Source organism: Symsagittifera roscoffensis, chromosome 7 (genome assembly GCF_963678635.1).
Source record: "Symsagittifera roscoffensis chromosome 7, txSymRosc1.1, whole genome shotgun sequence".
Classification (NCBI taxonomy): domain Eukaryota; kingdom Metazoa; phylum Xenacoelomorpha; order Acoela; family Convolutidae; genus Symsagittifera; species Symsagittifera roscoffensis.
In genome coordinates this window covers 2,904,433-2,921,433 of record NC_087068.1, presented here as the reverse complement: position 1 = coordinate 2,921,433, position 17,001 = coordinate 2,904,433, and the positions used below count along the sequence as shown (strand labels likewise).

The following is a 17,001-nucleotide window of genomic DNA, read 5'->3' as shown; positions in this document are numbered from 1 at the left end:
CTCAAACTTTCAATGTATTTTGAAAATAATTTGATTTATTAACATTATCCTAACTTCATTTTTAACCTAATAAATAATCAGCATACTGCACGCCGTACAAATTTCCGAACTCGAGTTAACAAATCTTCAAAGCAAACAACTCTTGCTACCCGCTCCCAACTCAGCATTTGGAGGTACGGTCTTTGGCGCTGAAACGCTCCTCCACCCCGCACGAGCATCAAGTTCATGTTTCATCAGGTTTATTTTTTTTCAAGTATGAGAATGAAAACCAAACGTTTTGTCATGGCCTACTTATAAATAGGCAATGATAAAACATTTGGTCTTCAAGCTTAAACTTGAAAAAATGAACCTAATGCATGAACTTGATGAGCCAGAAGCTACGAGCTCCGATAATTTGCAAACACTAGCCACAATCAAGTCAGCTACATATGCTAATGAATTTCCAATGCGATGCAGCGAAAATGGTACCAAATACAAGTAGAAACTTTTTTGACTTGACTAAAGTCTTCGGTGTAAATATGAAAAACAAAAAACTTGGCATCCACACTAACTTTGCATGAAATAATTTGGAAAGCATAAAGCCAAATTGATTGTAATTTAATCATTTCAAAAATATTGCAAAAGACATTGAGTCGAAAAAACTTTGAAATCTAGTTTTTATTTTTGTCTGTTGTCTAAAAAACCTTCAACTGCGTTAAACTTTTTACTGATCAAATGTCAAAGCACATCCTACCAAAAAAAAACAGAAAATGCCCCAAAAAAGCATCAACAATTGCGAATTAGGTTGGAAAAAATTATACTTGTGTTGGAGAATTTAGAGAAAAAAATTCAATTAAAGTTTTTAAACCCCAGCTTATCATAGGTCGTCACAAATTAATCTTCAATGAACGAGGATAAAAAGCTATGGTCAAACTGCAAGACAATACATCTGAGGGTATGTTCCGTCATCTAAAAATATATTTCGATTAATGGTGCTAGAAAAAAAATCTTTGTATTTACGAATTATATCTTTCGACTGAGTATAGCCTTTTTTTCTTGGAATTTCATCTAATTTTTTTCATTTTTTTTTTCACAAGCTAGCAGTCATTTGTTTTTGATTTTCCAAAAGTGACAAACCAATATGCAGTCAAGAAACAAGAAAGTTGTCATCACATAATGTTTCAGTGTCAAATCGGAAGTTTGATTAACAAAAAATTTAGGCTTTCTGTTACGCACATTCTACATCTTATTATGCATTTAGTTATAGAAGCATAAAACGCTGAAAACAAACAATTTACAAGGGGGTCGAAGAAAACCGGGAATTGTGAGATTTTTGTTCAACTTTCTCAGTTGAAAGAATCCACCAAAAAATGTGTTTTATATACTAACACCTGGATTTAACAACAGAGTACTAGCCAACTTTTTGATATTTTTAATAGTCAATGAATGAAACTAAAAGTTACAAATAAAGATGAATTATCCATGAGGGAAAAGACCAAAAGACGAGCTTCATAGCTCAGCTCGGAGATTTGCTGTTTGGCCGTTGTGTAAAAAACACGTGTTCCATGGCTATTTTCAGGGCTCGAAAATTTGGCTTCCCGCTCACGCAATGAGCAAGAGATAGAAAAACTCTTTAAACATAAGTACACTTTAATTTGACCATTTTTTTTGCTACAAAGTCATTAGTTGAACGAATGGAAATTGCGCGTAACCAAAAAAAATCAGCGAAAAAACTCTAAGCTGCTCCAGTTTTATCAAATTGGGTTATTTTAGTAATTCAGTGTCAAACTAAAAAAAATCTTGAAATCAAAGAGCTTCAATTTCAGGTTTTTCATCTTTCCAAAACAGCTTTCCATATTTTTTTGTTTTATTTTTTAAGGTTGCACTTCTCCTTTCTCCTGCCTTGTGCAACCCTTTTCAGTAAACTCATGATTTGAACGTTGCTTTAGCAAAACAGACGTTGAATTAATTCAGGAATTTAAATTATTAAAAACCTTATTTCCCTTTCTTTTTTCTCATATTTTCCCCTTATTTTCGTATCTCTATATAATTTTTTAGCTAAAAAGAAACGTGAGTAACTTAGAAACCGAGTAAACCCTCTTAATGCAGTAGGAGCTGCCAATTTTGCAGAAAATATTCCTACGGATTACAATCCATCAATGAATTAGCATCGTATAGTGGTGGGGACGTCCGCACTTCTCCGCTACTGAAAAAAATCTTGTTGTCTCAGGTTTAGATTATTGACCTGCAATAACTGACCCCTTAAAAAGAATCAAATAAAAAAAGGGTTGGTAATATAACACAAGCGTTGTTTGCGAATATTTTATATGAAAGCTCTGAATTTCTTGCAAATTGAAGGTAACACTTTAACAAGTTGTTTACGCGTTTTTTTCTTATGTTTTATAGCCAACCATGGTTTTTTTAAATTTATTCTAGTTTCACCCTGATCTCGTTAAATGTGAGAAACACAAAGAAGATGAAAATGAATTATCGTAACTATATATACTCAGGTAACTGTTGAAGAATGAGGTAGTAATAAATTAAAATTTATCTGGACAACAAACCTCGACAACCATTTTCTACATTTCCCTTTTTACTAAACTGAATGGTTACTTTGGTTGCTGTTAACTTATTCAATAGTTTCATTTGGATTAATTTAATGGAAATTTATATACAAATTTAGTTCATTTTCATTATTTATACTTTTTGATACAAAGCTGTTTTTTCTTTGGCGTGACCTTCAGGTATAACATAAACATTTGCCTACAACACAACAACTGAGGTTCGATGTTTTTCAGGGTGACATAATTATTCAAACGTGGTGCTTCACTTCATGAGGGAAAATACCACAACAGCGGCAGACAAAAATGACACATTACCATGGTAATAAGTATGAATAATAGATTAGATGTATAAATTAGAGAAGTCTAAGGGCATACCCAACAAAATAGACTGCCACAAGGTCCCCGAATTTCCTTCCCTCGCCGTCTCAGAAAAAATTCTAATTGACTGAAAAATTCTCACCGACCGACTGAAAAATTCTAAGCAATCTGAACAAATTCTTTGCTATCAGCACATTTAGAAATTTTAAATTCAATGTATTAAAAAAATAGTTAACCGGTAGTCGTTGTTTTTGTTTTGACACAAGTTGGCGAGGAAATAGAAGTTACAAAATGAAATTGCATAATTGAATCAGAAGATTACAAAATGAGAATGGCGTCATGTGAACTTCATCAACTAAGCTAGCATCGTAAACTCTGCGAATGGAATGACCTGCAAAATACTTTGCACAAAGTCGGTATTCTATCTGAAAACATCCAAGTCTATTTTTGTCAGAAAAGGTCTTCATCGAGTAGTTGTATCAAGTTCTGCAATTGTCATGTAGTTGAGAATTCGATCAGTCTAACAATCTAGATTCAATAAAATTTCCGTCTAAAAAATCACAATTTTTAAGTGATTTGTTTCGAGTATGAGCAAAGGATGTTTTCATGTTTATAACGAGCCCGACTTGCATTTTCGGAACCAGCTGAAAAATGCAAAATAAATTATACTAACCAATATTTACAAGACAAAATAAATATCATGATACAATTCCACATTCAATGCCCGCAATTGAAATTTACTGACAAATTCATGCATCGTGTTCGACCTTAAAATGGCAGCTTATTTATTGTGCAACAGATGAAAATATGCAAAATCTGTTAAGAACGTTACAATCATACACGTTTTCAGCAAAGAAAAAACAAGAATAAAACAAACAACATTCATCTACTTTTAGCTCCATATGTATTCATTAGCAAAACGAAGATTATCAAACGCATTACAAAATAGCTTGCATAATAGTTAGTATAACTTTCTTTTGTGCAATAATTTATTCAGTAAACTAGACTAACTATATCGGGTCTTAATCGATCTCCAGTACGACTCTTAAACCTCTTTTTTATTTTAACCTATCAAGTGCTATTTAAACCCAGTGTAGTTGCCCCAAGTGCTAAGAAAGGGAAAAATTAATAATCCATAGAAAAAATACGCTCTAAAAGGATTTATTGTAAAAGCCACGAAGTACAGCAAAAAACAGTTTAAGAGCCGTCTCAGTTGTATTATTAAATTCAGATAACAAATTAGAGATTAACTACCAGCAGTCCCCCTATACTAGCAGCCACACTCCCCTTTGTCTCCTTTGGCGTGGCTGTGTTCCTTTCCGAGGATAATAGAAGGCGAGGCCGCTCCCCCCAGCCTCAGTCCGTCTGCGGCCCTGATCTCGGAGGGTGTGGATGAGGAGTTGTTGTGTGTGTTGCTCAGAGTGGTCAGGAGTGGCTTGCTCGCCTTCAGTCTGTGTGCCAGAGTCATGAAGATCCCGTCTATGTGGTCTGTCTTGTCATCCTCCATAGCTGAGGTCTGAACAAAAATGACGTAAAAAATGACCTTTAGTTCAGTTTATGTCACACAAACTTTTATAGTTTTTGTTCAACCTATAAAACAAAAAGACTTCATTGTTTCAAGATGACCACTTCGCTGGCTGAATATGAACTTCAAGCTCAGCGGTAAAACGATACATAGGTTCATAAAATGATTTTAAAAAATGCATGCTCGATTTTCCCCAAGATTTGCGCTGGTACAACACACATTACATGCGTACGATTTAGCAAATAAAACTGAATATGAACTTTAAAGAAAACAAACCGTGACAATCAATCTTTTGGACACGAACAAATTTCAACACATAGTCCCGGAAAAAAAAGAGAAAAGAACGGGACCCAAATAGAAGAAAATTTGCATCGTTAATTTAGACTTACAAAGCGGGAAAAATCTGTAACTGTAAAATATCGCCTGGTAGGAAAAAATGCAAAAATCATACCATGCTTTTTAGTGAATCAGAAAACACAAATTCTAATATTCGAACACAGCAGTTTCACATCGCATTCACAAATGAAATTGAAGATAAATTTGAACAATTTAATTACAGGGCAATTTGGAAAAAAACCGCTCAATGTATCAAAAGTGCTTTAAAGTCTATCAAACTAGTTTTGATAAATTTTCAACGAAAATCTTTGATTAAATTTTCAAAAATCATTTCGTTTCTGAAAATCACCCACATGCTATGAAATACACCCTATGTACCCTGAATAAAAATCCATGTGATATATTTCTTGTCTAGTAACGCATGAAACAGATAAAATTGCTGGTCTCAAGTTAATTGGAATGAATTCTGATCAATAAGACGCCTACGCTACGCGTTTAAAGAAAACAGGTAAAGAGTGCGCTTTGATTATTCCACATTTAGCATTTTTAAACCACCAGCAAATAACGTTTTTTAAATTTGAGCTCAAGCAAGAAATTAATATCTTCAAGGTGTTCTCGAAATCTCCGTCAACAATGGAAAGTAAAAAGCCGGAAAGACCAATTACCACAATCTTAAAAATTGCCTTCATCACGAAAAAATCTAAATTTCTAACGCAAATGTTGGCTTGAACCATAAAACTTGAAAAGTACTACAACTTTGCGAACAGACCGAACCTGTTTTTACCATTGAAACAAAATCGTGGGACGCGCTAAATGAAAGGTTATTTAATTCCTTTTTTTTATCCATTTTTCATGAAAACTGAAAGAATAAAAAAAACAACAAACAAAAAATGAGTTAGAAAAGCCCGAGGAAGTTATCCCATGAAAACACTTCTTAGAACTTAGCAAGACCACCGTTTTTAAATGCAAGAAATTCCTTAAAAACAAGGTTTCTCCTCAGCATATTATTTAAAGCTTTTAAACGTCTAAATTAAGAATTAAGCATAGTATTTAGGGCGACCTTCAATCAAAAGAACCTAACAAAAAACATAGTTAACAGAAAGTTGAAAAGAGTCAATAAAAAATTAATGAAATGGAGATAAAATAAACAAACGAAAAATTGAAATTTCGCTCATTGATGTTTCAACGTTAAAGCTCTTAGAAATTTAAAAGTCTTTTATGATCAACAATTTTTCAGAAAACAAACCCAATTATGGAAAATTAATTTGTTACACAAAGGCGAAGCTTCGCAAACACTAGCGAGACAACGACAAAAAGCAGCTAGCTCTAGAAGCTGCAATAAGATAAAATAGAAACAATTCTCGAAAAGGTAAACATTCGGCCTAGGTCTACTATCCGATCTACTGCAATCAAGAGATTTTGAGTCTCACGCACTTACCACACAGGCTTAACCACCAACAAACACTAGTCACGAAGGAAGCAGCTACATATGCTAACAAATTGCCCATGCAAATCGAAAAAAAGTGGCACCAAATAGAAATGAGACAATTTAGCAAGTAATAATTTAGAATATAATAAACTGAAGCCATCCACACTAACTATATATTTAACAAATCGCAAAGCATACAGCCACATTATGTAGAAATTAAGCATTTGAAAAAATTGCAAAACATATTGAGTTAGAAAATTTTGAAATTGAGTTTTTATTATTGTTCTGTTCTTTGAAACTAATAGCTTTTTTTCGGTTCATTTGATGAATTAAAAATGCATCAACTGTCTTAACCTATTACTTTTCGAAAGTCAACGCACATGCTATCAAAATGCTGTAAAGGTGCCTCAAAAGTGGTTTCAATGTTTGCGACTTAGGTTAGAAAGAAGGTTCTTTATAACTAAGCTAACGCTAGTGTTAATACAAAATATTGAAATCCAGTTTTTAACCATCAAATAATTTTGTTTTTTCGCGACAATGACACATTCAAATTAGCAATGCCCTTATTTGCTTTCGTTTCAGCAAATGAGTTTAAATTCAATAGAAATCAAAAGTCAAACCGAGAAAGATCCAAATGGAGCGTGAACAAATTTTAAGACTAGAAAAAAAAGCACAAGACTCAAAAAAATCACACGACTTCACTTTCTTAATTTACACTTAAAAAGCTAGAAAAAATATTTCATGTGCAGAAATATGACTCAAATAACCATAGGCTGAAAAGGAAACGTGACAAACATTCCTTTTGCTCACTGGGAGTGCTTTTTATTCCAAAAATTTCAAAACTTTACTGTAAATTTACAAACTCTACAGAAAAACTTCTGAAACCAAATTTATTTTCTAAAACCGTTAAAACCATAAAAAATTAAATCCAAAAAAAATCCAGCAGGATCTCGAATTGCAATCATCATGTTCAAAACCCAAGCACTTAAAAAGATAGCCTTCATTAACAAGGAAGTCTTTAGTGATGTAACTTATAAGTTGGTTAACGAAAAAAGAAAGATGTTTAGTGCAACTAATCGCAAGTGCAACGCAACTTTTTTAAAGTAGAAACATTACAAGAAGAAGCGCAGCTTCGCACCACTTATGATACCACAAAAACATAGCATAGTAAGCTAGCTTACAGAAAATCAGACGAAAGACATTAGGTCGATAAAATTATTTGAAAAAACGGAAAAAAAACTGCAGCTTCAAAAAATCCTTAAATTGTCTCGAATGATGATCATTTTGAGGAAAACACAACCGCTAGATTAAAAATACGAAAAAACTAGACGTCAGTTGAGCCGAACACAAAATAGCTTTGAAATTCCCCCTCTCAGCAAACAAAAAGGCTTTTAATTATAGAAATAATTGCTCGGATCGCAAAAAGTCAGCGCTGGAGAAACGTTAACGCTAGGCTAAATTTGTCGAACACGCAAAAATTTAACGTCATTATGAAGTTAACATTTGAAATTATTCTGTTAGACACGGATAAATTCTAAAAAGTCCATGTCCCGATTTGCTGAGGCATTCTTATCGCAAGCACACCAACAATCTTGATATTATCATACCACACACATTCCCACCAACTTTTGGATACAACCATATTTAGCACCATGGCTGAACTTATTGCTGGATTCGAACCATGGGTCACAGAAAACTCAACAAATTTGTTTAGGTGGTACATTTTCCCCCATAAGTATAAGAAAAGTCTCACTTCGAATAAAGGCATGCCGTGTGTATCTGCTAGTCTTTGGGCTTCGTAGTTGGCCACTTCTCTGTTTTCCTCGTCGTCGCACTTGTTGCCGACTAGTATGCGTGGAATGGTTCTGTCAGTGGCGTACCGCTCACACTCCTCAAACCACTTGGGAATGCTTTCAAATGTGGATCGCCTCGTGATGTCGAACACAAATACAACTGCTGACACGTTTCTGTAGTAATGGGGCACCATAGACTGTCTGAATCTTTCCTGTCCTGCTGTGTCCCATAATTGTAGCTAACAATACACTCAAAAATAAGTTACCGAAAACGCAAAAATTTTCACCCGACCTATTAAATACTTTTTACCCGACAACCGAATGTAAAGAAGAAATTCGGATTCGGGATTTTTTTTTTCGCCGCAGCAATTATAAAAAAACTTCTGATGGGAGAGAGGACTTCTATGTTAAGTTAATTAAACGTTTTCGTCCGAAGACATCATCAGAAATCTAGAAAAATTCAGTTTGATGACAATGCAAACATAAAAGTAACATAAAAAAGAAGAATAACAAGAGAAAGGACAAATTTTTCTCGCCAGCTAATCTCGAACTGAGAAAAAGAAGTTCATCAAAACAGTTCTCTTTTTTATCAACAATTATCTTATATATTAAGCTATCAGCTAACCTCATTGACAAAAACGCTCTCTCGCCCTACAACGTAAAACCGCGTTAAAATTTCTGAAAAAAAAATTCTTTTTCAAACGTTTTTGTTTCTTTGTGCAAAAATGTACGTTTGACGAATACTATGAGCTACTTACACAGCAGCCGGCTATTTTTGTTTAGTTTGAGAATTGTATTTTGTAAAAAAAAACTGAAATGATTTCGAAAACAATACATTCATGTCTTGACGTACCTTCATATCCTCGCCATCAATTGTCACCTGTTTTTCTCTGAAATCAACGCCGATTGTTGCTTCTGTTTTTTCTGGGAAGCGACCGCCACAAAATCGGAAGGCCAAACATGTTTTCCCAACATTGGTGTCACCGATGATAATTATTTTGAAAGTTCTCGTGGTTTCTTCGTCTTGATCATACATGACCTGAAAATCAACAACAACCCTGATTTGATTTATTATAGAATTTTAGAATTCTCACTTGATTTAAATAAATTTTGTTTTGGTTTCAAAACTCAATCATATTTGATGATGAAAAACAACCCGGTTTCTCAGGTTTGAGTGGATAAAAAAAGGTTGAAAAGTGAAACGCAGGAAGTAAACTTTCCATGTGCTCAATTGATTTTTTGACGTTTACTTATTCCTTGATTCAAATCAACCTGGTTCAAACTATGCAACCCTAGCAATATCTAAGCAGATTTCAAGTGTGGAACTCCATGAAATAGACTTTTAATAATTGCCTCTTTTTTTTAAAAAAAAAAGCAAAACTAATAATACAGATACAGGAAAATTGGGTGATATATTACAATATGTGGTACGTTCAAGTTAAACAGCTGGACCGTTACTTGCTGTACTTCGAACAGTATTTATAAATTCTTTCAAAAGCGAAATTCATTTGCGAACGAAGTGTACAACATTAACTTTGAATAACATTTCATCTGGCAGGGTAATGCATTTACAAAAACTATCTCAGTAGCAGTACATGTACAATTGAGTGGAAATGAAATGCCTTGAAGTTTTCGAATTGGATATATGCACTATAATTAAAATTACCACCTATTGTAATATATCACCGAAAATCGGTTAAAAACTGACAAATTTCCTAACTTTTTCAAAAGTTAGCCGAAAAGCGATTACACAACTACGAAAGAAAATGCATTACTTAAGATTCAAAATGACGTTTTTTTCCAACATCGAGCTTTTTTATTTGTAGCGTCATGAAAAAAAATAGACGAAAGTTTACAACATTAGTATATTAGTCATAATTGACTACAGGTTGTATTCAAAAACTTAAAAAAAAAAAAACAACAAATGATTCCAAGATTTTACCATTATCACAGAGTCGCTCGCTTTAAAAAATCAAATGATTCAAAGCTTTATAATATAACATCAACTCGCTCGCTTTAACCGCTCAAAATTAGACCAAAAGTCAGAAATTTCAAACAGGGTTTTCTCGACACAATCGTCTTAGGAAATCTTTTTATATGGTTCGAATGAGGTCTGATTATTGCCGCTGATTATTTGTGGAACTAATTTAGCGCGGGAAAAAATTTGTAACAAGAAAAATTAAAACCCCGAAGACAGTTTCTCCCCACTTTACATGATCGGAACAAAAATATACAGGAGAGGCAATGTCACGGAAAAAAGAGTCAACAAACGCACGGCTGACTTGACTACTGACTTGGTTTTTGAAAAAACTCAACTTCTGACTACCAAAGAAGAACTTCAAAAACAGTTTATGATTGGCAGTTTTTAGATAAAAGTTACTCAATGTGAGAAAACTGGATCAAAAAATAGTGATTTTATCTTTTGTTTTGCTAGGAAATCTGAAAACTAAAATCAACTTTCGGGACTCGACATCGATCACCTTTTTTTTTGTGATTTTAACACTTCTGCTGTACAATAGTGGATGTTGCATTCCTTTTGACAAAGGAAAAGAAGTGAGTTTGGAAAGTTAAAACACGACAAATCAAAATCGTGCATGAGCAAATTTTCAGACTTTTTCAGGATAAAAAAAATCATTAAGACCTATACAAGAGAAATTATTACGTTCATGACTATTGATAATCATATTTAAAAAACTTTAAGAACTTAGGGCAATTACCCTCAAGGAGTTTGATTTCCCTATTTCAGTTCAATCAAAGTTTCATTGGTTAATAATTCTACATTCTATGCAGCAACAGCTGAGTCACAAAGTACACAGGATGTTCGAACCAAAAAGCTAAATGTCTCTTAGACATTTGGGAGGCATTTCCATCATGTGACTTCTTTGTCAAAATACTTGTGGAACAAGTTTTCCGATATGTTTGTCGTGACCAGAAATCACTGTCCTGTTTTTTCACTCGGAAATAAATTCTTTCAAATTCTGCCCGTTTTTCAAGGACCGATAAATTTTAGAAATTTCAGACAAATATCAAAAAAAAATATTTTCAATGAAATTTTGACCTTGACTGGAAAAACAAATTTGCATCTATCGAACAAATGCAGTCGAAAACATAGGTTGCTTCCATGACAGTATTAGATTTGATTTTTGAAGACTATTAAAGAAACTCATAACAAATCATTAGTTTCGGAATTACTAAAACACAAAATGAATGGATTGTCCTCCCGCCTTGTATGGATTTCAAGCAAGGGCGGATAAAGAGGGGGGACCGACCCCCTTAAGGGATTCGACCCCATGCCGACCCAAAGTGTCCCCTCCCCCTCATTCTTTGGTAAAAAATTTTCCAAAACGTGGCCGAAAACGCATGTTTTGGAATGTTTTTTCAAAAATTTGCCTGCGGTGCAGAAAATTTGGCCGAAACAGGGTCTTTTTGGTGCTTTGGGAGAGCTCAGAAAATCAATTTAGTCGACATAGAAAAAATTTTGAAAACACCCCCCCCCCCCCTTCGAGAAAATCCTAGATCCGTCCCTGATTTCAAGACACTTTTATACCAATTTTGCTGTCAAAAAAATGAATCTTTCTTGTTCGGAGAATTCAACTTTGTACGAAGCACTGTCTACTAAAAATTTTTTTTAAAAAAAACGAGAAACATGTACATCAAAAACTCAAGTGTTGATCTCGATAGAAACAAAAGATGCATCATTATCAAAAACATTGCATAAGTTCGTGTTCTTTTTTTGTTTCAATCACTCATGACCTGAAAACCATTAACAACCTTGGTGCCATTTCAAAGATCAAAATAAGACTGAATATTATATCACAAAGCCGCAAAAGTGAAAATGATGAGCTATAAGTTAACCAAAATACTTGAACCAGTTAAATAAAGATCTTTCTTTTCCATGTAAACATTTATCCGTTACAAACTGTTGACCACTGTGGAGAGAAGTTTATCAATCTGTACTTTTCAGGTAATTAAGCCTTCTTAATCTTCGCAAAACGGTGCCCAAAGAACAAAAGATAATAATTTAAAAAATTTTGCTTTGCAAAAATATTTGATGTGTTATCATTCTAAAAACTCAAGTCTGTTAAAAATGAAAAAACTCGGTATCCTGCGTGAAAAATCATAGAGGCCGGAATGTTAAATCCCAGACAATCCAGCCCAAAAAAATACGGGAACTTTTTTCTACAACTGTTGCACATTCGTTACCGCCAGTCGGGGCGGATTCAAGGGTGGGGGCCGACTCCCCTTCCCTCAGGCATTCGACCCCCTTATTAACCAAAGGGTCCCCCCTTTGTTATTACCTTATGACATCCATTTTAGTGCGACCAAACCTTTAATTTTTCTACAAGCGCTTTCGACGCCAATATACACAAATTTTGAAGGGGAGTGCGCGCCGGAAAAACATAAATTTTGGTCAAAATTTTCCAAAAAAATTGGACGGAGCAAATTTTTGACGGCGAAATTGCAAACTTGATTTTACGACTCGAACCAACGGACGTAAAAAGATTCAACGCGTTCCAAGATAGATTTGGCTCCCAATGGTTGAACGTCATCCCGTGCAAAAATTTAAGGTTGAAACTGTCGAACCAACAACTATTGCGATAGGACTTCGATTAGGCTCAAAAATATGCGAACGGCATAAATGCGTGTAACATTCGCCCGGAAGATACATATCGACGGATAACAAAACTAAGTCTTAAGACGACTGGCTAGCGTCTAAACAGAGCTTTGCATGTTTTTCACCGTCTCTACCAAGCCAGTACTTTTCGGTGGTCTTTCTTACATCAGGCTGACAAAAACGTTACTGTTCTCCGGCTTCGACCAGAACGCTCAAATTAACTGAATTACATGCAAAATTACTGAGCTCATGGCTGGGTCTCTGTATCCCCAGACCACGAGGTCACTCCTAAAAACAGGGCTACTACTTATTATATTACTATTGTTTTTGTTCAGTAGATAAAAATCATCATCTCCATCGAAGATGGATCAACCCTTTCCCCCAACTCCTAGCACCTCATCCTTGTCAAAACTAATCAAAATATCAGTTAAATTCAAGTCAGGACATGACAGGATGCTAAAATTCAATACAAGTTCATAAAAGTTCCCGTCCCGAGACCCTTCCGGATTCTTGAATCCGGCGAATCAAGCTCCTTAACCTCAGGTTCACGCTAACTCGGAGGGCTGGTTTTTACCCTTCACCGTTGCTCGCAACGGCCTTGCAACTATTGTAACAGCACAATAGTTGCAACTCGGAACGTCCTCTGCTGTTCGGTAGTTCGTTGTTGTTTTTTAGTCTCGATTTTCGTACTGTTCGTAATCGCAGATAAAGTTGTTCTGTTTTTTCTGCTATTTTAGCTAAAATGGCCGTCTCTGACGTTTCTCAGAAATATGACGTCATAATTCGAATTTTTAAAAATTAGAATTCCAGAATCTTCTAGCCTTCACCGTTTGGCTAATCGTTCAAATAACGTCCTTATCCGTTCTAAATCGCCAATTCGGAAGGCTTGCTGCTAAAATACCGAATTCTGCAGAGACTGCATTTTGGCCATTCTGGTCGAATGTCACATACTCCCCGGACAGTCCGGTCAATGTCCTCATTGAATCGCGCAATGTTCTAAATGGTTACAGTGTCATCGAACAGAATTTACAGAATGCACGAAATTACTTTTACCTACGTCACATCGACTCACTGCAGAATATAAATGGCATCATACTACATCACTATAGCCTTCAAATTCTTTCATTAATCTGCACATTGAGGATATGACTTAAGATAAAACATATTTTCTGACTTCCAGTGTCAATATCCCGATTGAAACTTTTTCTCCTAGATTTAAAGGGTGTTGGCTTGCAGGACAGTCCTGCCAACCAACAAGCTAAAATTATCCTACTATGATCCTTCCCTTCGGAAATCTTGCTTGTTTATTGTCCTGAATATTAAAACTAAGAAACTTTGTGGTTAGAAAGAACAATGCAACAACCTCCCTCCTCAAGAAGTTACTCCAGTTTTTCATGTCACCACAAAGTGATCAGTCTTCCTAAGTGATTAAAAACAATCATGCAGGCTGGAATATTTAAATATACTCTTCCCTCAAGCCTTTCTAAATAAATGATAAGTGAGTGTCTCTAAAGCCACTTCAACTAAAACCAAAATGCAAATTTATAAATGCAACAATTTCCAAACTCAACTTAAATGTTTCAGTTTTCAATTACAACTTGGTTGCTTGGTTTCTCACTTGAGTTTTTCACACACATAAAACAATTCTGAGTTTTAACTTTTCTTCATCATCCCTTTGTTCTCTTCTTTTTTCGTCGTTTAGAAGTTCTAAAACTTCTAAATTCTTCTAATTTTCTTTCTTGTTGCCTCTTGTTTTCTCGACCATTCATCAATGCTCCATTTCCTCCTCCTGTGACGCTGACTCTGCACTCTCGGTCTCCGTGTCTTGTAGCACGTCATTGACTATCCTGACGCTGTTGGAAGCCGTCCTCCAACACTTCTGCTCTTCCACCCTCTGTTTACAGCAAGGTAGGGGATCCACGTTTGATTCTCTGTTTCTACAGAAGCTGTTGTGGAGACACAACGCCACGTTTCTTTCCAAATCTTCTTTCAGCATCTCTGCCCTCTCACTTCCACTACGCTCGCTCGTCCTGGAAATTCTTTTCACAGCGGTGGTCACTGCATTCCGATGGGTCACGAAAGCTCGCTTGAAAGCTCCTGCCCCAATGTCCAGCTGATATTCACTGTACACTCTGCCATGTTTCGACATATGCTTTTTCGCATACTCGTACAACCATGCAGTCATGTTAGCTCTGAACCATGGCATCAATCGTTTTCTTGCCCATATCTTCTTCACTTCCATCGGAATGTTTAGAACTTTGCACATTGTCTCAAAAAGATCTAAATCTTTTAGACAATCTAATTTCTGCAGTTGTTCTCTCGTCGGTGCCTCCTGTCTATTATTTTCTCTCACATGAGCTTCCAGCCATCGTATCGCCATCATAACTCCCACTATCACTATTGTTATGGGCTGTGATGAATCTGGTAAACCCATGGAGAGCAGCTCTCCAGAGTCCCAGATCAACACCAGATTACTACGCTTGGGATACCACCAGGTCTGCAGCAAGCAGTGGCAAGGAAACTCGTCATGTGTCAACATGATGCTCCTCCAATTCCGTTTTCCCGAAGCTTCCAGCAATGGCTCCACTTCCATCATCACTCGGTGGATCTCATCATTCTCATCTACTGCATTGTAATCTGTGACAGTTGATCCTCTCTGTTTCTGTTTTTCAAAGTCACTGAAGTTCCCGCTCACATATCCCATGAACTTCTTTCCTAGTATTGATTCCAACTCCTCTTTGGTTCTTTCTGGAACTGCTGAGAAAATCTTACACAGTAACTCATAAGACTTTTCAGACATTCTTGCCAACCTCACGCACTTCGGCACTGAAAAGGCTTGATCCACAATCGTTCTTGTACTCTTCACATCCACAGCTACGAAATGTACAGGATACTTGCTCTTGCACATTGGAGCCAACATTGAACCCACCAAATATCGTGCTCCTGATGGTCTACAATAAGTTTCGCTGTGTCTGATGTTCATCTCCGTTTCGATTGCTTCCCTCCATTTTCCTATATACTTCTGCTCAGTCTGCAGAACTCCTGGGAATACTTCTACGCTGATGGCTGTGACCATCTCATGTTTCTGTTCTAGATTCAATAGTGACTCTAAAGAACCAAACATGCTGTAGAATCCTAGTGCTGTCACTAGATTCACATCGGTTCCTCCATGGCAATCTGCTATCAGTTCCGTTTCCGTTCTTGCTTTCATCACTACATTTCCAAACAATACCGTCAATTGCTTGTGTTGTTTCTCCAGGGTTTTCACACAGTCTAGACTTCCACAAACGTGACCCTCTAGTCCACAGACTTCCGCCAGACAGCTACCAGGTTTGACCCAGTCTTCTGGTCCCCAGCCAGGCAACTCCACTCTATCTTCTCCGTTGCTCTTAGAGGCTGTTATCATCACATTATATATGATGTTGAGGTCACGCAGGTTACAGTCCGCATTCAGTTCCCTCTGTATGTCCTGTGTCGCCCGTAATATTGAATCAGCGTTGGGACTAGGACACCATGATGGCTTCATCAATTCCCACACTGCCATCAAGCTCGTTCTCAGTAATTCATCTGAGAATCCCAACCCAAATTCCACTCTCTTGTCGGATTTTGGTACTGAAGGTGCAGTCACCTCTTCTTCCAAGACCAATCCCAATTTGGCCTGTGGATTGTTAACGCTCTTAGTCGTCACAATTCTGGACGTCCAGAATCTTAGTAACACCGCCTGCTCATAATCAAAGAAGCAATCACGTATGTCTTCACTCAGGAAAGGATTGTATGCCATCCCTATAATCCCGGATACATAGCTATATGACTTCTTCTTGATCGGTCCACAGTATTCACTGGATTTCGGCAATGCTCCCATAGATTCTTTAGTGAGCCTCAACTCCTTGTTTGAGAATCTCCTGATCTCGTCTATCTTTTTCATGGGTTCCAATTCTTCAGGTTCTTTCATGTTCACCCTCATCGGTTTACTTTGCTGCATATCCAGCATTGCTAGTAAGAACATGGCTTTCGTTCGCTCATCGCCTTCCTTCAACATTTTAACACAAGTGCTTAATGCAGGTACTGAGATCTGCTCTATCAGGAATCGAATGAAACAGAGAGCGTCTCTCCGCTTTGCACACGCTACTGCTGCTCCCTCCTGGACTATCAGATCCCTCAGATTCGTCATAAGGAAAACTTTTTCCTCCTTTGATCTCTTCCTTTCTTCTGAATCATATTCTTCGCGAGTCAGTCCCATCATGCACCAGGCGAGCCTGAGTTGTAATTCCGTCCTTACGTAAGGTACTGCCACGAGAGCATGTATTCTTGGCGTAGTCCTCATTTCCTCTTCGAAATACCTCAATACTACTGCTTTCCATGGAAGGCTCACCAACTGCTCGATCGTCTCCGCCTGTATGTCAGACGACGCCAAAGTTCCGTACGCCTTCTGCTTGAGGGTG

At 36.5% G+C, this 17,001-nt stretch overlaps 1 protein-coding gene across 1 annotated transcript in view; it reads right to left on the bottom strand.

Annotated features, from left to right (window-relative positions):
* Nucleotides 1-2,447: 2,447 nt before the first annotated feature.
* LOC134851691 (putative Ras-related protein Rab-33) overlaps nucleotides 2,448-17,001 on the bottom strand; it is a 524,903-nt gene continuing 510,349 nt past the window's right edge. Inside the window, exons 2-4 of the mRNA XM_063867886.1 lie at nucleotides 8,798-8,985; nucleotides 7,905-8,183; nucleotides 2,448-4,377 (exon numbers count right to left, since the gene is read on the bottom strand). Coding sequence (XP_063723956.1) covers nucleotides 4,132-4,377; nucleotides 7,905-8,183; nucleotides 8,798-8,980 — 708 coding nt within the window. The 5' untranslated portion in view covers nucleotides 8,981-8,985 and the 3' untranslated portion in view covers nucleotides 2,448-4,131. The remainder of the gene's footprint in view (nucleotides 4,378-7,904; nucleotides 8,184-8,797; nucleotides 8,986-17,001) is intronic.